At 49.0% G+C, this 26,407-nt stretch overlaps 4 protein-coding genes and 2 pseudogenes across 4 annotated transcripts; 1 reads left to right on the forward strand and 5 right to left on the reverse strand.

Moving 5' to 3' along the window:
• The window catches only part of LOC110054725 (uncharacterized), a 534,050-nt pseudogene that overhangs the window by 221,114 nt on the left and 286,529 nt on the right, over nt 1–26,407 (reverse strand).
• On the reverse strand, nt 421–6,637 carry LOC149103354 (uncharacterized). Its single transcript, XM_089273282.1, has 2 exons — nt 3,682–6,637; nt 421–443 (listed from the first exon to the last, which is right to left on the reverse strand). Exons 1-2 carry the CDS (start codon nt 6,629–6,631, stop codon nt 421–423), a joined length of 2,973 nt encoding a protein of 990 aa, XP_089129408.1. The 5' UTR covers nt 6,632–6,637.
• LOC149103355 (uncharacterized) lies at nt 7,898–9,524 on the forward strand (annotated as a pseudogene).
• LOC149103356 (uncharacterized) lies at nt 12,751–13,933 on the reverse strand. The gene has a single exon (XM_089273215.1). It carries the CDS (start codon nt 13,914–13,916, stop codon nt 13,173–13,175), a length of 744 nt encoding a protein of 247 aa, XP_089129341.1. The 5' UTR covers nt 13,917–13,933; the 3' UTR covers nt 12,751–13,172.
• LOC149103357 (uncharacterized protein F54H12.2-like) lies at nt 16,087–17,958 on the reverse strand. Its single transcript, XM_089273213.1, has one exon. It carries the CDS (start codon nt 17,789–17,791, stop codon nt 16,403–16,405), a length of 1,389 nt encoding a protein of 462 aa, XP_089129339.1. The 5' UTR covers nt 17,792–17,958; the 3' UTR covers nt 16,087–16,402.
• On the reverse strand, nt 22,300–23,396 carry LOC149103358 (uncharacterized). The gene has a single exon (XM_089273214.1). The coding sequence runs from the start codon at nt 23,394–23,396 to the stop codon at nt 22,575–22,577; it is 822 nt and encodes a 273-aa protein (XP_089129340.1). The 3' UTR covers nt 22,300–22,574.

The following is a 26,407-nucleotide window of genomic DNA, read 5'->3' on the forward strand; positions in this document are numbered from 1 at the left end:
TTGGCACGTGAGAATTAGCACCTATTGTATATTACATTTTGTGTACGCATATTTAAGTAGGATAGCACATTATGTAAATGTAGAAAGCACACACATCCACGCGGTGTGTATGAACAAGCAGAATAAACCTATTCTACTCTCTTCATATTAAGAATACATGAATAAAACAGCTCTGTTATCGTATGGTTCGACATTTTGCTATGGCTTTCCGGGCCCGAAAAGTTTACGGGGCTTTCGAGAAACGGGCCCCTGGAAGAGCAAATGTTATGTCGGGCACGCAGAATAAGACATTTTGAGGTTTAGGAAAACTGCTAAACACCACCTAAGCGGCGTTCTGCTCGAGCATCTTTAAACAAATTTTCTACGCCTTAAGCGTGCATTATACCCTCTTTCATTTGTGGCATAAAGGGGTCCATTAGCCTACGTAGGTGAAATGGTCTTTCCTGAAGCAGAACGCAACAAAGAAATCAAGCAGGTTCTCTTGGCAGAACAGACTGGGCGAAAACCGTGTAGAAATAAAACTACGTAAAATTTAAATGATCGTTAAAACTTCACACATACATATACCTCATACATAAATAATGTTATGAAGCAAACACTGCTGCCGCGGATAATGGTGTTCAGAAAAGAGCCTACTACACGAGGGTCAGTTACAAAGTCTGACAGATCCCAAAACCCTCAGGAATTGGAAGTCGAGAACTTTTAGCGTGGCGGCCGGTTGCTACTACGCGATCAGAATACTTCACAGGGAAACGTAATACGAAGAAACGTATCAGCTGTTTATCCTGATCTTGAAGAAAAGACTTATTAGCCGACTTATTGCCAGAAATTCCCAAATTTGACAACCCGAACTGTCCACTCAAACGAATACCACAGAACAGGACGACATAAAAATATTCAAAATGCAGAGCCGAATTAGGTGTACTGTGCAATTTGAACGACCAGATTTTAATGGAGCCATTTATCCAACCACATAAACAAATCTGTGACTGTGAGCAGACCTCAACTGCATATATTTCATACGAGCAGGAGCCATAATCGGGGACGGAGACCGTAAGTCTCGGGATTCGCGCGCACCTATGATATGGGACAATATTTCTATTTTTAGAACAAATACACCGATTCCAGGAAAAAACCGGAAGTTGCACGCAAGCGAGGCTTAATAGCCCTCGAGCTTTCAAAATGGCGGACGAAATGCTGGGGAAGAACGAAAAAATTCGAATGTATGTAGGTTAGAGCTACTTGTCTGGAGCAAATGTGGTAAAGAAAAGGAAGAGAGTTGGACACAAGTGTTGTGCGGCTGCAAACTCTAATAATCGAAGCAAAAACCGACCTGATTTATCATTTCCAAGACTGAGTTTCCTTCGGACAAGCTAGCCAGATAAACAAAGAAGAAAAAAGTGGGAAATACTTATGCAAAGGGGAGATGTCTATTTTACCTCGGTAGGAAATAATTTTTGTTTTTCCGAGCACTTCTTGCCAAGTGATTTTAAACTGAGTACACGTTTTGAAACTGGGAGCCGTACCCTCGGCTTTCCCTTGGGCAAAAGTTGATGAGGAATCTCTGTGTAGAGCAAAATATATGATGCATCTGAGTCTGGCATATGAATACCCATCAGCTTCAATCAACTTAGGAATTAATCAGTTTTCATGCCTCTGAGGTAAACAAAAAAATTTTCCCAAAAACAATGTTGAATGTGGAAGGACATTAGTGATTTAAACACAGCCATTGATGAATTTTGAATATTTTTTACTCGCTTAATATTTCAGCAAGATCTGGCTTTTAGGTTTAATGTTTCAGAACTAGTAGTGTCAGATAAATTATTGCATGGGCCAATTTCCTGTACTTGATGTTGGGGAGCCAGCCCATGAATTATTTACCTGAAGTTTTCCTAGGCTGAATTTGAAAACATAAGGTGCAGAATAGACTGCAGAGAGATAACAGGTCAGACACCCAAGATCTGGACATCCAAAAGTGAACTTTACTCTGAATAAGTCTGACAACACATTTTAAGGCCTAGTAGGAATTTTCTTTAATGTCGTAGATTTGACAGACAGCTTGTACTGGCAAGCAGGAAGGTTATAATCTTCATCCATTCTATGCAACCAAGTAAATCAGAACTGACTATAATTTTAATGCCAATTTTCTAAGGAAGACTGTTTTCCAACCATGAACCAGAACTGCAAATGTAAGAATACAAGCTGAAATGGCTATTAGGAGAATAAATGGATGGCATGTATTTGATGGTGTAACTCCACTAAGGTTGTGTAGAGTTGTTAATCAACCCTGGATAGTGAGCTGTTTGCTTGTAAACTGGCAGAAAAAAGTTATCTGATGTTAGTAGTCAATAGCGCTCGTTGGGGCAGTAACCAATCAGGAGCCAGGGATCATACCACGTGACCAAGATTTTCCCATACATTCTCTTAAATTTTAAAATCCAAGATGGCCCCTTTGGTAGCAAAACATGGCGCCCGTGACGTCACAGCTCGCAAATGCCCAAATAAGGAGATAGACAGGAAGTGAGTTTCAAAATTGATTTTTATTGATTACAGGAAGTTACAATGGTGTGTATCCGTATGGAAACGACATGAAAGTGTTCGTGTCTACGACGCGTTTGTCGAAGACGAGTCCGTATCGTTTAGTCCGTGTGATGACTTTGAGATGTTTGGTGGCTGGGTTTCTCCAGAAGAAGTTGGGGTTGACAACGTGGATGTTGCGTCGTTGCTCGAGAGGTTGTGTGAGTTCGTCGAGTAGATTTTGTCGCATGACGTCATAATTAAGTTGCCTGGATCCTCGTACATTGAGTGAGAAGCCTCTGACTTTGCAGCAGACTTTGCCTTGGTGGGTTCTGTAACCGTAATTTTTGGGTCCAGCGGCAGTGAAATCGGTGATGAAATCGCCGTCGTCGAGTTCGTTGGTCATCTCTCCCAGGTAATCGCCTAACGGAACATCGGCTTGGCCTGGTTTGTGCGAGTAGATGACGGAGTCGGTGTCAAAGTAGAGAACTTGTTGTTTTAACAGTTCCAGGTAGGTGTATAATTTGAGACGCGCCCAGCAGGTGGTGAAAGCGGCGACGAAGATGTTGATTCGTCCGTTATCGGGTTGATTGTCTTTGAGTTCGGCGTGGACGACTTCTAGGGCTTCGTCGTTGGCGATTCTGACTTGTCGTATGTCGTTGAAGGGATTGGAAACGAGGTCGAAGAGTTGCGTGGCGTTGTAGACGACTTGGGTGGTGGGTTTGTGTAGATTTTCGCCGAATTTGCCCCAGAAGGAGTTAAGCATGAGTTTGGCGGTGGCTTTGCGTCCGGGATTTTTCTGGATCATGGTCGGATCGAGAGCGATGCCTTCTTTCTGTTGGTATTGTTGCACGTACCGTGTCTTGTCTTCGGGGGTGTTACACCAGTTCGGGTAGCCAGCGGATTCCTGTTTAATTTTTAGCCAGGTGTTCACGTAATCGGCGAAGAGTCCTTTACGGCGTTGTTCTGGCGGGAAATGGTGGACTTCGTGGATCTTGTTGAGCGTGTATCCCGTGGCAACGGCTTTCTGGATTTCGGGTGTACACCAGGTCCCTCGTAGCGTGCGTTGCTCGGCCGTGTGAGGGCAGTGATGCGATTTCTCTAGGAGTGGTTTGGTCATTTCGTGTTCCACGCACGACCGGCAGAGTGGGAAGGTGAGTTTACCTCCGTGCCGAAAAGGTAGAACGGGATGGTAAAGTTCGTGAGGCGGCAGTATGTCCACTTTGGCCATTCCGAAGTAGTGATGGATGTCTTGATCTTGGGGGTTGACAATGACTTGCGGGTGTCCTATGGGGTATTCGCATTCCTTGTTGACCCATGGGTAGAGCGACGTCACGTCGACGTACTTGGTTTTTTCTCCTTGGACCACGTCGGTCACGTGATGCAGTTTGACAGCGTTCGTGCGCCCTCCGAAGAAGGCTTCTCTGGGCTCGAGCGGTTCGACGATTTCGAACGTGTCTAGGAACCGACGGAGCTCTGGGTCGGTTTTGACTTCTAGGTCCCAGTCGCATTCCCACTTGACGTGGAGCTGGTAGCCTTGGAGACTGAGAAGGTCGTGTTTGCGGAGTGTGGACTCGTAGACTTCATGTAGGGTGCGATCGGTGTGGTAGATGGGGTATCGGTCGCGTTTTCGAGGGAAACAGCGAGGACATCCGTGCCATAGACATCCGTGGAATTCGTAGACGGTTCGAGTGGTTGGATCGTATCCGTCCACGAGATGATTGGCTAGTCGGACTTCACCTCCGTTTCGGACCGTAAGGATACGATCGCCTTGGTCGGGGTGTTGCAACAAGTGTTCTTGCCAGGCTAGCCATTTCAGGGCTTTGACGGACTGATTGGATCGGGCGCCGTGCCATCCTCGAGGTGGCCTGGAGGCGATGGTGTTGGGTGGGACGAGTTTCTTGCGCCAGAATCGGTTGCAGGCGGAGGCGATGGTGACGCATTTCTCCATGGGGTCAAAGTCCGCTTTTTGTTTGAATTCTTGCCGGAACTTTTGGCAGCCTGCTTTGAGGAGTTTGACGTCCGACTCGCAGTAGGCTTCCATTTCTTGTCTTAGTACGAAATGGTAGTTATCGTTGACTTTCTCTTGGTACCAGTGTTCGAATTCGGCTTTCTTTTTGGCGGACATACCATCGGGATCGTACATGTCTCGCGGGGGCATGGGTCCTTCGTACTCCTGATTTTCTAGGGTGTTGAATTTGTGTGGGAAGAATCCCTTGCACAGTTCGTGGATTCCGAAGGTGGCGGGAAAGTTGGCCAGCGGGAACGGGAGAAAGCATAGGGAATCTTTGAAAGTCAGTCTGTCGGATCTCAGGGACAGTATCTTGGTGCCTACGGTGATTTGGTCTGTGACTTCTCGATGGGTGGCGTAACAGTGTTGTAAGATGAACATCCCGTCGTAGCCTTTGAGATTGTGAAAGAGGACGATGACGTCCCGATCGTCTCCGTCCACGTCTACGGCGAGGGATTCGAGGTGGTCGAACATGTCAGCGGTGCAGTTGGGACCGTAGAAGGAGCAGAATTGATCCTCTTCATCGTCTTCTAGGCAGAGTAGAATGGGTGTCTGATTCCCTTCGGCGTCGGTGATGGCTTCGTAGTCGCAGTACACTTGAAGGGGCGGATCTCTGGCTACCCAGACTCGCGTGTCTGGATCATTGGGTTCGGGTTCTTCGAAGGGTCGACCTTTGACTTCGTCGCGTGACACGCGTTTCTTTTTGGGTTCGTCTTCGTCTTCGGGGATGCGTTGGATGTAACATCGGTGCGTCGGCAGAAAGACTTTCTTTTCGCAGATGTGACATTCGCCCCATCCGCACTTGTGATCGGGGGTGAAACGGTCACCTCCTCGTCCTGTCCTGTGTTTTGGTTCGTAGACGTGGCAACAGTCCGGACACTTTTTGTAAGTGTCGCAGATGGATGAGATGCTGAGGCTCCGCCGTTGCAAGTGGTAGTTGTAGCATTGGTCTCCGAAGAATTTTCTGTGGCACAATCGGCAGATGGAGGTGGGTGCAGGAAACTTGCCACGTGCTAGGGGTCGTTTGGCTTCGATGAAATCGGGGCAGTCCTTTCGTTTGCAGGCGGGACACCATTTGCCGTTGCAGGGATGGCGTTGAAAGTCATCGTGATCGTATCCTCGATTGCATTCGTCGCAGAAGTAGGATTTGTCGAGGAATCCCTTAAACGAGTTACATCCGTCGTAGTGACTGTCTTCTTTGATGAGTCGAATGATCTTGTCCGAGGGTTCGGGTCCCGCGTAGATGAGCATGTGGGGTGGGTCGATGGAAAGGACTTTGAGTTGGTAGCCGGGTAACGCGGCCTGAAACTGTTGCAATTCGGGAATGCCACAAGGTCCTTCGGGGACGTGGGCTAGACGGTGGAGTTCTTTGGCCAACCGCTCTTGGACGGGCAGCCCCTGTTTGAGATTGTGGTAATCGGGGTCACGCGGATTCATGTTGGCATCTACCAGGGCTTTCATGGTGACGATGGCGCGAGCGCAGCATAGATTGTCTTTGTTTTTGATGGTCACGCGCGACTTTTTGACGATTCCCCGCACGGCAGCACAACTCGGTTTGTATCGTTTTCCGTGACCACGCCCTGGACCTGGGGTGCGTATGAAGGTGGTTTCCGTGGTAAACGTGTCGTCGGGGGTGAATTCTTCGTTGGAGTTGAGTTTGGCCGCGAGAGACTGGAGATAAGTGTCTAGTCTTTCACTCCCTTCTTCGAATTCGCGCACGGTGAAAGTGGTGGATTGAAAGGCGTGCGTGAAGGCACTGGACTGCATGGTGAAATGGACCGTGGAGTTGGGTGTCAGGGTAGGATCCTGAGCGATTTGTTGCTCGATGGATCGTTGAAGGGCCTGAGTCAATTCTTGGCCTAGATTGTCCCTGGGAGTCACGTCTCTGTGTTGTCTGAGCGTGGCTTCGAATCGTTGTTTGTTGAGGACGTTTCTCCAGTTACGTCGAGCGCCTACGGGTCTTAATTCAAATTCTAGGAGGGGTCTTGTACCACCACCTCCGGTTTGGATCATCACTCGCTCGAGAGCCGGATCAAAGATCCAGTCATCGTCATCGTCGAAGGGGAAGGCTTCGTCGTGTGTCCGTCTGTTCTGTGAAGACATGAATGAGACAAAATGTTACGAACATCGCTTTTAATTAACATACTCAAAGGGACTCTTTTTTACATTCTAAGTTGAGCTGGAACGCTTTCTTAACCACCTATTATGGGCGTACTTGGTGGAGCGATAAGCGACGGGGTAGATGAAAGTCTTTTCTATGGGGACGCGTTTCTTGGCCTCTTTTATGGTGGGAGCTAAATACGTTTCTTTAGGTTTATCGTCGATGTCAATGTAACAGCCAATTACTTTCGAATGTATGAATCTGTCTTCTTTCTTCTTTTTTATACAACATGACGAATTACATCGAACTGTCACAATCTTAATGTGTCCTATGCCCCATTGTTCTTTCAGTTTGTTGTATTCTATTATTTCCTTGAGAAGACGACGTAACTTTTTGTTTCTTCTGCGCTCGAGTAGGCATTGGTTCCTAGCTAGACGCATGATGTAGTCCTGTAGTTCAGGAGGTAATCGATCCCAGTCATTACTATTCTGTGGGAGGAGAGGACATCATTCTCTTAACGTGCGGTATTCTGAGATAGGCATTATCTAACCCGTACCCTAAAAATACGGCTCTCTTAAAGTTGCGTTCGTCCGGGAGGAATCCGTGCACGACCATGTGCTTGTTTTTCATTCCTGGAACTTTTCCTTTGGGACAATAATCTAGTAGACATGTCTCTAGAACCACTTTGATTGGACCTAGTCCCCATTCTGCTTGGACCTTAGCGAAGGTGCGTATCTCGTTACAGAGCTCTCGCCTCATTTCACGTTCGCGCGCCTCGACGAGAGCCTGGGCCTCTCTGAGGTGAAGGATGTAGGCTTGCATCTCAGCGGGAAGAAGATCCCAGTAACTCTATGAAAAGAAGGTGATGAACAAGGCGTGACAAAGATGTCGTGCGACTTTGTAACCGCAAAACACAACGAAACAAAATCTCAAGTCCAAACGGAGATAGAACTCCAGGGTGAAGGAGGCGACGGCGAGTCTCAGTTCCATGGGTCAGTTGTCTAGGGAAGCTACGACCGTACTTAGATAACACGGCGTGTGACAGATTTGACAGTGCAACTTTTCCTGTGTCACCCCCTTGTTCACCATCTGCTCATCGAGTGCCCTGGTGAAGCAATCGAAATGCACGTAGTGACGACAGCACTTGGTACGAGCGCAGGTTTCGGTTCTAAGGATGACTTTCTCACATAGGGTGCACGTTATACTCACTGCTTCATGTTGATCCATCTGTTGGTTCATCTCCGCATCGGTCAGCTCCTGTGCCATGATTTTTTTCAAGCGCTCGATACAAGTCAAAAACTCAGAGTGACTTGAACGGTTCGAACCGATCTTTTTATACTTACGGTAAAAACTGGATCCCAGGTTCACACTCGACCGGGGCCCAGTCTCCGACCGTGAGTGGGGGATACCCCTATCCCCCGGGTCTACCCAGATCACGTGATGTCGGCATTTTTTCGTTTGATTGGTGCATGATGGACATAAAGCGAGGTGCGCATTCGGCATTTTTCGGTTTTTGGTGATGGAGACTGAATCTGGGCACATCAGTCGCCGCCGTACTCGAAGTCAGTCCCCCGAAGGATCACCGAGACGAGTACGTCGGCGCCGTCGTGCCCGATCACACGAGGATGATGAACCGCCGAGACGTAGTCGTCGCCTTCAGGGTCGTCTACCCGAAGAAACACCGATTCAACAAGTGTGTTTTATTTGTCAGAGAGATATTCACATTGATTCTCTGGCATCGTGCCAACGTACTCCTTGCTGCGGCGTGTTCATGCATCGGCGATGCTACCAGGAGATGGAGAGACGGGTTATGACCTGCGGCAACTGCCGACGCGTGATCGACGATATTCAGCCTGAGGTCGTGTTGGAAACCGACGAGGAACTCGAGGAAGATGATTATGAGGAGCCCCAGTTAAGGGCAGGTGCGAATGATCGTTTAGTTAGAATGGATGGAGAGTTGGAGCGATATCGTAGTGAGGGTAGACCTTATCACTGCCATCACGAGGGGTCGTACCTGTGGAATGATTTGCCGTATGCCATTGACCCTGGCATTTGGACACGTTATTATACCTTTATCAGAAATTTCGTGACTCTGTATCGGGATCGAGACCTGTACATTCACGGTTGCGTGCGTCTCCCCGTGGAACCGACCCGAGAGATTAGAAGTTATCTGTACCGTCTGTTCATTTACAACACTCCATGCTATACGTATAACTTGATCCGAATTCAAAGGTTCAGACTCTACTTTAGACGCGTGGAGAGACAAAGGGATATTGAGATTCGAGAGCTGTCTCTTACCCTTTCCCGGTGGCCCCTCGTTTTACCGTGAGGATGGACTATGGACCTAACACTGTTTTTTCGTTTTTGCAGTGGACACTCATCGCAGAATGATTCATGACCACATTGCTAATATGAGGGACAATGGAAAACCCTTCGAGACGCAGAATTCCTTGACGCGTTCCTGGAATCATTTGCCTTATCACCTTCCCGTCACGGTGTGGTTCCAGTACTATCGCGAGATGGAGAACTTTGCGCGATCTTCGGAGTTTCGAAGTCCCATGTACATTCACGGCACCGTGTTCTTTCCCTTCAGTGTCATTTCGTACGATCATATACGCATGGAGGTGTATCGCATGTTTTATTTCAACACCCCTTTCTCGGTGTTCGAATTCACCTCCACGATTAAGTTTAGGTTGTTATTCATATCTTCGTCGACGTTCGGGGACCAAATAAGGATCGAACGTTTGTTTGTGACGTCGAATGCCTCGGATACTCTGTACCACAACGGCATGGCGTGCGAGACTTGAAGAAAACAAAAGAGACTCTTTTTGAAAAAATAACAAAGTGTGTGTAACTTTAATTACAACAACAATAAAGTTTACAATTTCCAACGTTTCTTGGTCTGCATGATTTTCTTAACAATGCGTTCTGTCATGGTTTTACGTCCGGGTAATTTGTCGATGGCTTGGATCATCTTGGTGTCGGCGTTCCATTTGTCCTGTAAGTTCTTGGCCCTGGAATAGTCAATGTCGTGTTGTTTGGCTAGCCGGTCCAGACGGTTGATCCCGGGGTCTCCTCGCGCCAGACGTTTCTTCAGTTTGGTACCAGGTCCCATGTACTGATAACCGGGCCAATGAAACTCGATCCCAGTCTTGCCCAGCCATTTTTGGATGTCGAACCCATACCCTCGTTGACGGCGACGTCGGGTACTTCTCCTCGGGGGTGGCGGTGCCTTTTTCCTCTTCTTAATCCGAGTCATAGTCCAGTCCCTTTCTCCAGGGCTCGAAATCTTCCCACCCTGCTTGTAACTTTTCTGTGGCTGTCGGTTTGGCCTTCTTGTACTTCTTTGCCTTGCCTTTGGGACTGTAACCACCGTCGTCGTAGTCGATACCGAGTGATTTCAGTACACGTCTGGCTCTGTCAGATATGGGTGCTTTTTTCTTGGACGCGATGGGAGTTTTACCTAACGTGACCTGTTCGAATGGACTGAAGGGTTTGGGGGTTTTCTTCCCCTTTTTAAAACCTGACGTGGAGGGTATGGGAGTTTTCAGCTCCTTTTTCAGAGCTGTCGTGGAAAGTGGTTGTGGTGGGATGATCACGGGGGCTGCGGGTTGGTTGACTCCCTTGAGGATCTGTTTCAACAGACTTTCGACGGGTGCGTCGGCCATGCCTTCGGGTTCTGTCGTTCCCTGGTACGAGATGGGACCGCTTTTACCCGTCCGTATGCGTTTCACCAGTTTCCCTTCCTCGGTGGCGATGGGTTTGGTCATCTTGATGGCCATGCTGTCGGGGATGCGTTTGTCGTTCAAGATGAGATGTTCTTCGGCGGCCAGACGTCCGGCTTTGTTCAACAAGGCATTCTGGCTGATCTTACCATTGTAATAATCTTGCAAACGATTGAATTCTTGAACGGGTACCATCATGACTTCGTTCATACCTTCTGACTCAAAGTCGTGTCAGGAAACTCGGACAATTCTCTCAAGGCAGTCTCGTAACAGTCTTGCCAGTACCGTATGGATTCGTCTTTCTTTTCCAACTCGAGTTCGAGACTTTGAACGGTTCGCTTGCCTTTACCGCACTCCCTGCACAACTCGATGCACCCACCGGGCTGCGTGGTATCTCGTTTCGTTTGACAGGTTTGGCAGAAGTCACCGAACTTTAAAGCCATGTATTCTTGATACAGGTCGTGGTACCTCTTGTTCAAGAACTCGTACGAGTCTTTCCATCGGGCTTCGCGACGATTGGCGTCTTGCAACAACTGCACGAGTTTAGGAATGGTATTGGACTCTTCTTCTCTCGGCGGGAAATTGGGTATGACGTCGACCCCCTCCAGCGGGTAACCGTCCTCGCCGCGTCCTTTCACCGTACACAACATGCTTTGAAACAACCGTGCAAACCGTTCCAGAACCCCGCTCCGTTTTGGGTGAGGAGATGTTCTCTTCGACGCTTGAGGGAGTTTTTGCGTCTACCCACTTCGCGCAAAACATTTTTATGTCTTTTCAGTTTCCCATAAGTCGTTGCGTTGATGGGGATCCTCTTTTTCAGCAAATTGAGAACCATCTCGCTGATGGCGTTGATCTGATCTTTGTCGGCGATTTGCAACATCCGTTGACGTTTGTTCCGATTGGCTTCTTTCAGGACGCGCGTCAAGAAATGACGTTGTCGTCGTAACCGCTTCATCGTGGCCTTATGCGCACGAGTGGATTGGCGTACTCCTTTTATCGCCTTTTACTTGCCATTCTCTTGTAGATAGGACCCCATATGCCAAATGTTGGAACGATATCTCTGGAAAATTGTCGTTTTTCTCTTTGGTATTTTTTGTAACCTTGGGCTAGTTGTTTAAACCTTCTTTTCAGAATCGCGGCTTCCGACGGAGATATGCCTCCACCTCTTTGTTTCCTCTTTCTCCTACGAGTCCTCATGGTGACGAGTGAGGTTTACGACGTCAATCCTCGTCCTTTTATCGCTTTCCTCGACGCTTGAAGGCCGTTTGAAAGGGTATCCTGCGTAAGACTCTTTCGATCTTTCCCCTGTTCTTACGGATATGTTTGTCCATTAAACCGAAGGGTCTTGCCAAAGAACCCAAACCCGCGGCTCTCATCATACTCGTCAAATCACCACCTCTTTGTTTCCTTCTTCGTCTCCTCCTCCTCCGTGTTCGCATGGTGACGAGTGAAGTGGATGACGTCCATCCTCGTCCTTTTATTTTCACATGATGGAGCATCGGAACTCTTCGCCCTTGTGTGGAATTTTTTCACCTCGTCTCATTCGTTCCATCATCCTTTTGGTGTGCGCCCGTTCTTGTCTTTCTCTCAGGCTTCCGATGCCTTTGGTGATACTCCAAGCCGCCTTGGGTAAACCCGCCACCACACTGACAGCCCCTTCTCCCCTTTGGTACCGTCTTCTTTTAGTGGTTTTACGCCTTCTCGAAGACGCTTTCTTTCTCCTCGACCTCTTGGGCATGTTGGTTCTGAATGAAGATGATGACCGCGATGTCATTTTTTATAGCGGCACGTGACGAAATCGTAGGGCGTAGTCTCGAACGTATCGGTCGTACGTGGGAGATGTGAAATCCGTCACCACGTCGTCCAACGTTTGCATCTTGGTCAAAAACCCATCCAATTCCTCCACACCACCCAGAGCGTAGTTCCTGAGTTCTGTCAGCGTCTTTTCGTACGTCGTGTAAGCGAATTGGGCCATGTCCATCTTGAACGAATACTTCTTGAAATCGTTCCATCCTTTCAGTAAGGTGGCGAAAGCCGTCAATCCTACCGCCACGTACCCATCTTTCCACACGGATCCCAAGACGATACTCACGGCCACAGTCAGTAAGGCCAGTCCATTGAGAATGGCGTTACACAATTTGTAGTAACCGAACATCTGCCTTCGACACCACCAATATTTGTGGTAGAAAGCGTACAAGACGTCCAAACGTTTCAGGGAATCCAAATCCACCACGGTGTTGAAAGGTTCATCCAATAAACATACAGAAGTACTCATGACTCTTCTCCAACCAGTGCCAAACGTAGTCTGAATTTCTGTCGGGACGTTCGATCCTTTTGGCTTGTTGCTCGTATTCCCAGATCTCGTCCTTGATGGCGGTTTCTATGGATTGGTTCAGGATGTCCCGGACTTGTCGGTAACTATCGCACTCGTCCGCGATCCGTTTCATGTCTTCGTGATCCATGCTGGTCGCATCCCAGTAAGAGCGAGAGCATCGGCATAGATGCAAAAAGTAGGGGAACCACTCGACTTCACTCCTCAACATCTTGATTCGAATGGTTTTTCATCGACGAGGGGGTCGTCTTTTCTTAAGTCTCACAAGTCTTCGGATCCCTCGACCCACGCCTACTCCCGCAGCACCAATGGCAGCGGTGGTTCCAGCTCGGATTCCTGTTTTCACGGCGCGGCCACCCAACGCTTTGGCCAATCCCAAGGCGGCCCCTTTGCCAATGGGTAACATCGCAGACAAGGCATTCGCAAGAGCACCTCCCCGTTGCTTTCTCCTTTTCGGTCGACGGCGGCGTCTTCTCATGGTTGTTCTCAGTTACGCACACTGGTCGAATTGCGTGTGACGGTAGGGCGTTGTCCGTTTTTATAGGTAGTCGTAATCGTGTTGGTGGTCGTGATGCCCGCAATGGGACGACCCGCGGCCGTCTGTTGTTGTTGGCGTAAAATCTCTTCCAATTGTTGCTGCATCTGGGCTTGGTCGAGAACACGGTCTCCTCGCCTCCTTCTTCTTCCTCCTCGACCCGATCGAATCGACGAAGGCGGTGTGGAGTCACTACCACTTCCACCTCCTCCACCTCCGCCTCCTCCGCCTCCGCCTCCACCTCTGCCTCTGCCTCTGCCTCTGCCTCTTCCACCGCTACCACTAGCGCTACTTCTTCTGCGGCTGCCGGAATCACTGGAGGACGTCGGCGTATTTTGACGCGGGACGCGTCTCGGTCGTTTCCCTCCTCGAACAGCGTGTGCCAAAGGGGTGGAGTCTGTTATCCTGGGTGCCCCGACACCCGCTGTGACGTTGGAGCGCGACACGGATCCAGCACTACCGACACCCACCGTGACGTTGGTCTGTGGCGCACCCGCGCCAGGAGTGCCTACTCCGACGGGCGAGACATTGGGCAGGGGCGGTGTCGCCAGTGACGATCGCGGTGAAGGAGTGTTCAGACTCACACCCACACCCGCTGCAGGCGGAATCGGAGTACTCGTTCGATTCGGTGTCCCCCAAGGCGAATAATCCTCCAGAGCCGAGAGGTTGAAATCGTCACTACCATAAGAGCTCATTTTTTATCCATTCCCCTCTCTCTTTCTATCTTCTTCTCGGCGAGTTCTCGTTGCTTATGAACCAAATCATCGAAACCTTCACCATTATATGCGTTTATGATGGACCTCACTTGACGGTAACTCTCGCATTCCGTGACCTGTCTCATCGGCTCGAAGTCCAGCTCATGGGGATTCATGCAGTATTTGAGTCTGGTCTTGCATAGGACGATGAAAAGCGGAAACCACTCGACTTCGCTCCTCAGCATGACGGTGAAGCGAACTGATGGCATCGTACGAATCCTTCGTCTTTTAGCACACGGCTGAGAACGCGTTGATCGTCCTGACTGGCTGGATGAAGATCCAATAGCATGTAACCGTAAGGTCTATCGGTGACCTTGCGAAACGTGTCCAACACCTCCTGCCATTGCGTGGGAAACGATTGCAGAAGTAAATTTCGTATCCCCAACTGATCCCGAGGGTTCTTGAAAGCCGCGATGTAATGCGCGTTGCGGGAAATGGTCTTGGCGAATTTTCCGTTAGGGAATAGATCCTGGCACAAGTAAATCACCGTGATGTTCCGATGATGCGAATGTTTGGTGAAGAGATCCAACACGCGCTTGTCGTTACCCCCCTCGTCCATCAGATCGTCCAGGACCAACACACCCCCTCCAGGAAACCATCGGGGTAACTGTTCGCTTTCGGGGATGCCTTCGTGAAACTTGACACCCCCTTTCTTGAGCTTTTGGAAACCGTCTTGCCACGATCCGTAGCAGTAATGAATACTCTTCGGTGTCTGTTGGAACAAGTCGTCGTTCTCCAAGAGCAGTTTGGTGGTGAACACCGTCTTGCCGCACCCAGACGGACCCGCTATCAACAAACTCGACGGAGTGTGAAATTGAAACGCTTTGCGTCGTTCCATGATCTTGAAATGGTCCAGGGTTTCGAGACGCTCCGTTTTTTATCGGAACAACTTGGCCAATGGGGTCTTGACGGCCGGGATGCGTCTCAACAGACCCAATAGGGTGACCTTACGATTGAAACAGATGGGTTTTTTCTTGGCACGACTCCTGATCTTGGCCATGGCTCTCTTGGCGGCAGCTCTCTTGGGACGCCCTTTTTTCTTGGCAGGTGCCGATCTCTTTTTTCGAGGTTTCTTGGCGAATTTTCTCAAATCTCCGAACTTGTCCTCGTACCAATGCCTCTTTTTCATTCTTCTTTTCCTACCTTCTTTCTCGGAAAGCTTCGGCTTGGCAGGGGCGGTTCTCTTGCGTTTCCTACGCGTGGTCACCGTCGCCGGTAATGCACCGGTGTCAAGGACAGACGGGGGTTGAAAAGACACTTGTCTTCTGGCGGGTTGAAGTATTTTAAGATTGAGCTGTCGTTTTGGCGGTTGGTTTTTCTTGAAATGAGCCTCACTGGGTTGAGGCGTCTTTCCACCCGCTTTTCCATAGCGTTTTTCCAACCTGGCTATCACGTCGTCCAAATGTCTATGCCCTTGAAACTGAAGAGCCATGATGCGTCTTGTTTTGTCAGCAAATCCATAATGAACCGTTTTATTTTCCGTCGACCCTTTTTATGCACTCACAAAGTGATGGTGTAAGGACTTAGTGCCGTAGCGAAGAACGTGCCAATACGGGTAACACTTGTAATCTCTACTAGCGTTCGTTTGAAGTCTGGCTCTGATACTCAGGTGGAACAGGTTGTATCGAAGCCAATGATCTTTTTCCCGGTCCAGTATGAATCGGACTCGTCGGTAACTGTCGCAATCCAAAATGCGTTCCATGACCTGTCGAAGAGGATCGTCCGAGGACAATTTCGTAGTCTCTTCTCGACACAGTTCTAAGAATCGACGGAACCATCTGAATTCACTACGCAGCATCCTTGTTCTCTCGAAAATGAACGTCTTTTATTTCGAACAGCTTACTTTATAACAAATGACGCACTCCTCTGGATGAACCGCGCGTGTCCTGGTGACACGGGGTTTTACAAATCTTGCGCCAGGCCAACTCGTCCACGATCAAACGTTCTAACATGCGTCCTACTTTACGATCGTTCTCCACAAACTCGTTTTTCTTAAAACGACTCAAGAACTCGTTCATGTCACGACCTTCGGCTCGGTCGATCAGGAACATCAGGGCGTAACCGCCGCAACTCTGACTGAACAGGGACTGTAGACTCTTGCCGTTCTGAATCTGGTACTTGAAATGACGATCCAACCATTCTTGGATCGGTTCGGCGGTTCCGTACGCGTCCAACGGCAGACCGTAACTGTCCAGGATCTCGCACTTGTTCTTGTCGGCCCACAAAGCGATCCAATGCACGCCAGGTTTATCGTGAGGGTCCGTGTTCACGATGTAAGCGGTCGGTCCTTCTTGGGGGAGTGTCCTGGGAAGCCGATCGCAAGGGACCGTGCCGTAAAAGACACAGCGTAGGGACGGATTCGTCCGGGCCAAATGATCCAATTGTATATTATTCAAGGCTACTTTCTCCATTTTTTTCTTCTTCTCTCATTGGTACACGTCGTAGATGACGACTCGGTTCTCGTTGATCTCCAGCAAGTTCTCGAATTCGCCGTACAACAAGATGGTCAGGTTTTCTCCCGGATTGGCTCCAAAATCGATCACCAGACGCAGTTCACCTTCTTGCTTGGGATTCAACACTGGACTGTCCAAACATCCATTGGCCGTGTTGTCAAATACAAACATGTTGCATCTCTTGCCGTCCCCCCAATCCACTTTTCGGACCATGTTTCCTTTTCCCCTGCACAACGCTCCTGAGGCTTGGAGGAATCTGTAGTAGCCTCTCTGATCTTTACTGTCCCCATCGTGTTGGAGTTCCAAGGTCTCGTAGGGGTACTCTTCACCTCTCACCAATTGTTTGATGGAAGCCAGATTGAATTTTCCAAAATTGAACGGACTCTCGGTGATGGTTCCGTTGAAGGCCGCTTGTTTCAACAACAACACCACTAGTCTATTAGGTAGCTTACTGTGGAAAGGATTGCTGCACTCAAAATGACGATTGTCATTGGGATGCGAGTAAGTGCGAATTTCACCTCTCACCGTAGGGTAAGTGGCCACTCTTCCACCTTTCAGGCTGGTCATGATCTCTCGGTACACCGAGGGAGTCACTCTCACTTGAGACAGGAACAATCTCACTTTCACGTCGGCTTCAGTCAGTCTGAGAGTACTGGCACCGGCCCATCGGACGGTCCACATGGCTGGGGTATTGAAGTACATGTCGATCTGGATCTGCACGCCAGGTAACAGTAACTTGCTGAGATGAAACACTTCCAGGAAAGGTTTGAACCTCAATGTCACGGCATCCCCATCCAGAAACTGGGATCGTCCCAGGACTAAGTTCTTGAGATCTTGGGGTAAAGCAGTATATTCAGCATGAGGAGTACCAAAATCCAACGCATTGGCTGTCAATTCATCGGCATCTCCGTCGTCGGGTACACCGAGACAGTTGTACCAACCGCTGGGTGTCAGGATCGATTCACCGTCGTCTCGGTCGTGGTTCAACAGGGTCTCGATGTAAGCTTTGAGGTGGTAAGTGTCCGTCTGGGGGCTGATGAGAGTCCCATTCAATCTCACATTGATCTGTTTGAAGAGGGTGTGAGCCAGATTATTGGCGAGTCCCAGGACGTCCGCTGTCAGCAGATTCGTGTTGTTACTTTTCTTGACGGTCAATTCCACTTCGAAAAAACTCTCGTTTAAGTCGATAAAGTCTTCTTGTGGATCGACTTGGAAGGTCACAGGGTTGATCCCCGTATTGAACGGGTTGATTCTCACCAAACGTCGAGACGACATGCTGACATCCGTGGGAGGGGTACTGAACATGTTCAGACGAGGGTTACGAACCCCCGCCGAACGGGCATGAGCCACGAGGTCCGTCATCGTCTACGTCGTCGTCGTCGTCGTCGTCGTCTTCGTCTCAGGGCCGACTGCACCCAACGATAGTTCGGGCGTTTTGATCGGGACGGGAAGATCGATCCGCCTTTATACGTTCGTCGTATCGGGATAAGTCTCACGCGCCTCGAGTAAATGGGATTCATACTCCAAATAGATCTTTCCTCACTTTTTTCGCTAACGCCCGTTTGATCTCTTGCGTCGCTTTACGTTTCACGGCTCGTTTCGCTCCTCTCCTGACCCCGGCGAGTCCACCTCTCCAATTGGGCTTTCCTCCCTTACCGCCCGAATTTAAACCTTTCAGACCCTCCGTGGCCGTCTCGGTGATAAAGTCTCGGAGAATGCCGGGACCGCGTTTCTTGACACCTCTCCAAGCCATGCCGAATCTGTCTCCGGATTGCTTCATTTTATCGGGATGAAATCGTACCAGCGTTCCACCGATCATTCTTTCTTAAAGCGTAACGTCACGATCGTATTGCCGTCTCCAAAGGTCGTCAGTTCTCCAGTTGTCTCAGCCACTTGCACTTCTATTATGTCAATGAGGTCTTTGCGCACGGGAATATATTGAATGTGGTAAGGCTCGAAATACTGGACACCCGCACCTCTTCGTATCAAGTTGACCTCTCTCAGTAAATCCGTGACCTGATTTCCCACCACGCCACTTTTAGCCACGTCGGAGTAGACGAACAAAGATCGCGAACTGTTTCCCACCACCACCTCGAACGCCTTGTTCAGGTTCAGAAAACGCCAATTGCAATAGATGCTGAGTTTCAAATAACTGTTTCCCGTTGAATAGGTTGAGACCGTCCAAAAAACAGGTAATCCATCCGAGTCGTGTAAGTCCCCGACGACACCAATGTTGGGAATTTCATCTTTGAAGAATTCGCTCCGCAAGTTAGGCCCCAGATTATAACCGTTGCCGTTCTTTTCGAGCCATCCCATTTTACAAGCCAGGTCGACATTGATGTGTAATGCAGGCATGTCTTTGATCGGACGTAAGATGTTTTCGTTGTCCGTGACCAGGTCTTCGCCTTCCCACTTGAACTTGACGTAGGTTCTTTTCCCATCATTCGTGACATATTTGGCTCCTAATTTGGGTCCGTTGTATTTGAAGACGCGTTGTCGATCGAAATAGGCGATCATGGATTTCATGAGTCCAACACCGTCCACGTTGTGAATCACCTTCTTGAGGTCCTCCGTATCGAAGTAAGCTTCTCCATACATGTAGCGGCTACTCGATTCTACGCGTCTCCATGCGGAAAAGGCTAAGGTGACTTTTTTATCAGGATCGGTCGGCGTCAAGGAAGGCAGCTTCACGTGGGCATCCGGCATGGCGATGCTACTCATTCCCACTTTCCATCCTCCGTCTCCATTCAGGCGTAAGGGGTGCGGTAACCTGATCTTGAAATGGTTCGGTTTGTTGTCCGGGAACTCGCTCTTACTGCTGTGACTGGGCAAGCTGACGTAAAAATCACTCATCCTTTCTTGAAATGCAACGTGATCGTGGTCACACCCGACGCAAAGTTCACCAGTCGTCCGTCGTTCTCAGATACCTGCGTCTCGAAAATGTCCAAAAAGGTCGTGCGCACCGGTAGATATAGGATGTGTCTCGGTTGAAGGTCGACCACGTCCGGATCGTAACGAACCTGTTTCAACATGTCCGTCACTTGATTCCCCGTCACCATACTCTGTCCCGCATTCGAATACACGAACAAGGAACGACGCTCGTGACCGAACGCTTCCTCGTAACTGCGATCCAGGTCCGTGAAAACCCAATTGATGAAACAACTCAAATGTAAGGTGTTCGGGTCGATCTTGTAAAATGTCTCGTCCCCGTCATTCTGGCCTATGATCAAGTCCGTGGCCGTGGGTACGACTTCCGTGGGAAATTCTTTCCTCAAGTGGGGTCCCAAGACGTAACCCGGGCGTCCGTTCTGCAATGTTCCCATCTTGACCCATTCCATCTTCTTGGCCAATTCGATGCCGATGGACATTTGGGGAAAGACGCGTTTACCGTTGATCAGGAGACTGAGGCACGTTCTCGAGTTGTCGAGGACGCATTCTCCATGCTCGGCCCGATGCATAACCGTGTACAGCAATTCGGTGGGATCGTCGGACTTGCTCTTTTTCTTGTACATGGTCACGTCGGCATCCGTTCTAGATCTCAACCTATGCAGGTATCGATCTCGTATCGCGTTCAGTAACTCGGTTCCGGTCCTAGGCGTGAATTCCAAATCGTTTTCTCGCGTCACTCCAGAGACCCGAGTGTATAGGTTTATAGATGCGTTCACCATATCGATCCACCAGATTTCAAACAGAAGAGAATCTTTCAAGTCCATCTTACGCGTCGCGGACGGAAACGAGAGGTCGCTGATACCCACTTTCCAGCCAGACTCTCTCAACTGCAACGGGTTCGGCAGACGATTCTTGAAACTGTTGGCCTTGTTGTCCGGGAACTCGCTCGTGCTGGCATTGCTCATCAGTTGCACGTAAAAGTCGTCGGCAGACTCATTCATCCTTAAAGTGTAGTGTCACCGACGTCACGCCCGATGTAAAGTCCACCAATCGTCCGTCGTTCTCGGCCAATTGCACCTCCACTATATCCAAAACGTTGCTGCGCACGGGTTTATATTGAATCTGATTCGGTTCGTACGTCGTCTTGATCGGGTCGTGGGGGACTTCTCTCAAGAGATCCGTCACGCGATTCCCCGTGATGGTACTACGACCCACATTCGAATACAGGTACATGGGACTGCGAGGCGGAGGGAGGTCCGGATGAACGACGACTCCGCGATTGTAGGTCTTGGCGTATTCCTCGTCCAGGTAACTGAAGCGCCAGTTGCAATAGGGACTGAGCTGTAACGTCCCATGGCTGTCCAAATTCCAAAATTCGCGAGATCGATTGCTGTCATGGTTGGTCCAGTCTTTCTTGAAATCAGACGGGACCTTGTCGTTGGGAAAGATCTTGATCATGTTCATGTCCAAGTGAACGGAGTAATACGATTCCTCGCGAATCAAACCCAACTTCTTGACCAGTTTAGTACCAAAATACATTCTGGGACGTTTTCTGTCTCCGGACTCCGCGAGGAACGTGTCGGTGTTGTCGATAATCAAATCGTTCCCCTCCCATCGGAACACGGGGTAGTATTTTTTCCCGTCCGGTGCTCGTAGACTTTCACCCGCATGATCCATGTAATGATACAGGCGTTCGTGAAAACGGTTGATGAGGTATTGCATGAGAGATTTACCACTCGTCACCTTGTGGCGGTCACGGTTCAGTTCCTTCCCGCTGACGTAAAATGTCACGGGGTAACGAGATGGACTCCACGTAAAACCATCGTCTTTTCGTTTGACGATCTTGTCGATTCGGAACAGATCGTCGTCTTTCACGTCCACCTTTTGCAAATCCTGCGCGTAAAACGTGCCTTCGACCGCCGTACCGTCCCATTCTTCCACCTTGTACGTGGTGACCTTCCCAGGACGCACCCGGCGTATCACAAACACCTCCTCGGTCCAACGGGTAAATACCCTTTCTTGAACTGACGGAACTTCTTGTTCAGTCTCACACGATCCCCGACTTTCAGTGGAGGTCGTCTCGATTTTTTCCCTTTTTTCTTCCCGTAAAGAGTCTCCCACACGTCCTCGCTATTAGCTAAAGTCACTTGATCGGGAGTCATCTTGATACTGCGATGATATGATCGATTGTACCCTCGGACCAGATCTTGTAACACGGGCACATACGTCATCGTATTCTTCACGGTGAAGTATCGGTACAAACGTTCTTTCAGGGTCCGATTAAACCGTTCCACCACACTGGATTTCGTATCCCCACGCGTCGAAAAATGATGAATGCCTTTCTGCTTCATCAAATCCTGAAACGTCTTGTTGTAGAATTCCTTCCCGTCGTCCGTCTGGAGATTGATGGGTTTTCTACCTCCTTTCAAGATCTTAGCCATGGCTTCCGTCACCGCTTTACCCGTCTTGCTCTTCAAGGGCTGGACCCAGGCGTGCTTGGAAAACACGTCCACCACCGTCAAGAGATAACGATACCCTTTATTGTACCTCGAAATATTGATCACCTCGATCAGGTCGGCCGTCCACTGCTCGTCGATGCCGAACACCACCACCGGGACCGTGGGAAACCGACGACGTCTGGGTTTGTGCAACGTGTACCCCAAATCCCGTTGCAGGACCTCGCGAGCACGTCGTACCGAGATCTTATTGGCCTGGGCGAATCGCGTCAGACCGCCCAGACTACCGGGTCTAGAAGGATCCCGATACCGTCCCAGTAACGTCCCGGTCGAAAGCGGCTTCTACTTCTTTTGACCTTTCTTCTTCATAGTCGATAAAGTTTGTAAATGCACTGTCTCCACAACTCGAAACGTTGCTCCCGTACCTCGAGATACTTCTTAAATGAATCGGGTTCCCGTTTCAACCACAAGATATAAACCACAAAACGCATCACGTTGGGTTCCACGTCGGTATAGTCAAACACCTCCAAGGGCGAATCACTGAAAGTGTCAGGGATGGGTTCACCCTTACCGTATCGCGCGTAGACTCTATCGCACTTGGAACACAAGGTTGTCCAACTCCATCGATCGGCCATGGTCGCACACACTCTCGAGATCAACCAACTCAAGGCATGAGACATAATGATTTGAACCCAATTTTTTATTTCGACTTTCTTTTATGTACAAAAAACGTCGTGCCTGATTGGTTCTTACGTTAAAACAACTCTGATTGGCTAAAACGAAAAAGAAGGCAAAAAGACTTAGTCTGAATCCGAAAAGTATTGAACATATTCAGAGTTCTTACATTCCTGACCATACTCATTATCACAGTCTTCCTCATAGGTATCCATGGCATAATATTTACAATTTCTCCAATCACATTTACCGGGTCTCCACTTCAGGGCTTCCTCCTCGTTCCCATTCACATAGAATGCTTGACGCATACTCTCTCTACAGTCACCACACAGGTCATCCTCATCCGCTTCTAGGGCACGAAAGAAAAACCGATCCTTCCACAGATCACGCTGACGCATGATATCGTAGATCAACTCCTCCAACTTCAGACACGTTTCCTTGTGAGCGCACCTGTTGAAAGTCAGTATCTCCTCCACCCTGGGACTCTTGTCGTTCTCCAACACCCGTCGTGACAGGTCACGAGCGAACCGCAAGGGTTCAAACAGATCACGGATGGCATCGCTCATCATGTACGTGAGGTGATCCGTGGCGATCAAACAGACACGCTCGGTGTCCAGGGAGGGATCCCGACAATGAATGAATTTGAATTGACCGCTACCACTTCTGTACATCACGCGACACCACTCACCACAGAACAAATACACATGTTCGTTCCTCTTCATCATCTCCAAAATCGTACCACCCCAGTCAGGACGACGTCTCATCAAGAGCTCAAAAGACCACAGACAATCGGGTATTTGACCTAACGGTTCGAAGAGATTGTCAAAAATGTACATGTCCACTTTGGCATCCGGAATGGCATCGAGATCTCTTAAAGTGTGTACCTTCTGATCCACAGTCTTCTCCACGAGGTCCCGAATCTGGTTGGAGTTGCTATAGTAAGTCATTCTCTTGCCTCGTCAAACCTCTTTCTTACTAGATACGACAATTCAGGATGGTGCTTCGGGTCTCCCCAGTCAATGATGTGTCTTTTAAGCCTAGTGAACAAGAGATCAACCACGTGCAATTCTAAGTTAATTATCCTCGTATAGAGTGACGACTTCTTGCCTTCTTCTTCGATTAGATCCAAATTGTCAGAAGCTCGATTCAAATAGCGTCTCAGATCTTCAATGATCTCTTCAAAGTCCTTGTCAGTCAAAATCCTATGAGTCATCACCGCGTCAAGAGCAAGTCGAGAATGATTCACTGCGTCAAACGGGCTCCTTTTATACCCGCGCCGCGGATCCACTTTTCACTCCGTACTTTCCCAGATCACGCGCCCTTTTTCAGATCCACCAATCGAAACGAAGACCGTCACATGATCCCATCACACCACCCGAATACGATTGGTCGTCAAAAACGTCCATAAAGTCGAACCACGCATTCCATCACGAGTCACTTTTCTCAGCAGTCGTCATGGATTCACACGTCGAACCCGACAGGAAAAAGAAAAAGAAAAAGAAGGAGGCGCGTAAGAAACTGAAACTGCTCTTGCCCAAGAGAGTGGAAGGAGAAGTAGGAGGTAAACTACAATCCACCTTAGATAGATGGTTATTCAAAAAACCTCGTACCAGACTACGTTTCAACGAACGCGTCCTCTTCAAAGAGATCACCCCGGACTCTGTCAGTTGGACCACCGTCCCTCTCAAAGGCTTCTCGCGACCTTGGAGCGCCTTTTCGATCCAACGTCAAGAAGTCAAAAGCCGAATGAAAAGTAACCATTACAAGCGAAGGCAAAGACTGACCCCCAAGAACGTGCGAAAAACCACTCACATCCTAGAAACCATGCTACGGGAAAACACCTTGTTGGGATACTAACTCAATCTCTATCTTCATAGACTCAAAGCTACCTGCCATTCAAGGTGGATGCATGACCGTTATGAGAGAATCACCTCCTCGAACCATGCAAGTCCTGCAAGTCCTGGAACCCCTGGGACTCGGCAAATTCAAGAAAGACAACCTCGTAGAATTACCACCTGAAGTGGACGACCAAGGAGAATCCACCGAAGTACAAGTGTTGGAGGAATTCGACCCCGATCAGTTCCTGAACCAACTGAAACCACAAGATCCCACTTGCCCGCGTTGCATGGTACCCATGGAATTTGGAAGAGTGAAAACCCCCGAGGGTGGTACCTGGTGGGAGTATTACCGATGCCCCTCTTCCAGATTCTACACCAAGTGTTATGTGACCTGTGGTGCCAAAGAGGTGAGCACTTACCTGAGACGCGTCGAAGAACAGACCCACCCCTGCTACAGGAACATCGACCCAGCCCGTTTCCGATGTCTATGCAGCAAATCCCTGGTCTTAGCCACCTCACACTCTCAGTCCAACCCAGACAGGCTCTATCTCAAGTGTCCCAAGCGCACCTGCAAGTTCTTTCAATGGATCGACGAATACCCGCGAGGAGTCGCCGAAGCCATACTGATCAATGGACAGGACCCAAACTAAGAAAAAGACAGACACAGTTTTTTGTAAAAAACACACTCCGATTTTTATTTTTCAATATTTTTTACATGTTGGGTAATTTGTCTTCCGCATCGATCATCGATCTCATTGTCACTTGATTACATTTGTTAAATGTGTTGTAATAAAAGTTAATTATACTGACATAGCGTCTCGCTGTCTTCTTTTGTCTCTTAGTCCACGTGGACTGAAATGGTTCGAAACCGTAACATAACATCATTCGGTAAAATGTGATACGGTCCATGGGCGGCTTCACCTTCACGTCCCATACAATGTTCTTACGTATGGCATAGATCGCATTAAACAAGGTCCTGCCGAAACACTTCTCAATGCTCCGGTACTGGAACAAACTCCGCGTCCAGTTTTCCCTCTGCTCATCCATGAAAAATAATATCTGATGCAGCATTACCTCGAGCTGACTGGAATCCTTGATGCGCGAAAGCCAACGTCGACCCGCCAACAAATCCCGGATGGGAAAATTCATGTCCTCGTAAAATCGGGTCCAGGGTGCCTCCATTTGGTCAATCGCTTCTTCGTAGGTGACCTCGGGATTTCTAGGTCTGAAATTGTTCTGCAAGTATCTCTCCCTCAAGGCCATGACAGCGCTCAATACAAGTTCAAAACTCAGAGTGAAGATCGGGGGGCGACGCGGATTCGCTTTATGAAGATCCGTCCAGCCAATCACAGAACAAGACCAAGTCACGTGTTACCCAGACCCAGGGGATAGGGGGTATCCCCCCTACCACACCCACTCACGGTAGGAGACTGGACACCATTATACCGTGTGTATAAAAATCGAGTTGGACCGTTCACTTTTCACTCTGAGTTTTTTTCAACTTGTATGAGCGCCCATTACAGAAGACTGTGGATACTCTCGTTGCTGTGGCTTCTCGAAGTACCAAGTGAGTATGGAAGTATTAGAGCAGTGTAACGTAGAGTTGACTACCTGGGAAAAGCGGGTGAGAGAGTGGATGAACGACGAAGAAGAAGAGACCCCTTTGTACAGGGACCTAGAACAACTTTTAGGTTTTATCGAGGTGGCCCTGGACCAACTAGATCTTTTGGGGCTGGAAGAGAGGTTGGGGGTCCTTGACGAGGACGATACCAATGATTTGGTGATTCACATAGACTGGGTCCGCAACACTTACAGACAATTGCTTCAATTTTAGACATGGAACCACCCCTCCACTGTCACGTATGCAAACAGCTGAGACCCTGCTGCCGCCAACCCATCCTAGAATTGAGCAGAAATGGGAACCACACCAAATTCGTACGCGCAATCTCGGGACCACTCAGAAAAGAATGGGAACTAGGGTGCGTCTACGCAACCTGTTGTGGTGTCATCTACGGCATGTACTACAACGCGGAAACCGAATGTTACGAACCCGTCTTCCTGGGAAACGGTTACAACCAGGCCCTGTCACGTGTCAATCACGTCAAATCGTTCATTGATTG

Source organism: Orbicella faveolata, unplaced genomic scaffold (genome assembly GCF_042242905.1).
Source record: "Orbicella faveolata isolate gen_17 unplaced genomic scaffold, um_ofav_v1 contig_35, whole genome shotgun sequence".
NCBI lineage: Eukaryota > Metazoa > Cnidaria > Anthozoa > Scleractinia > Merulinidae > Orbicella > Orbicella faveolata.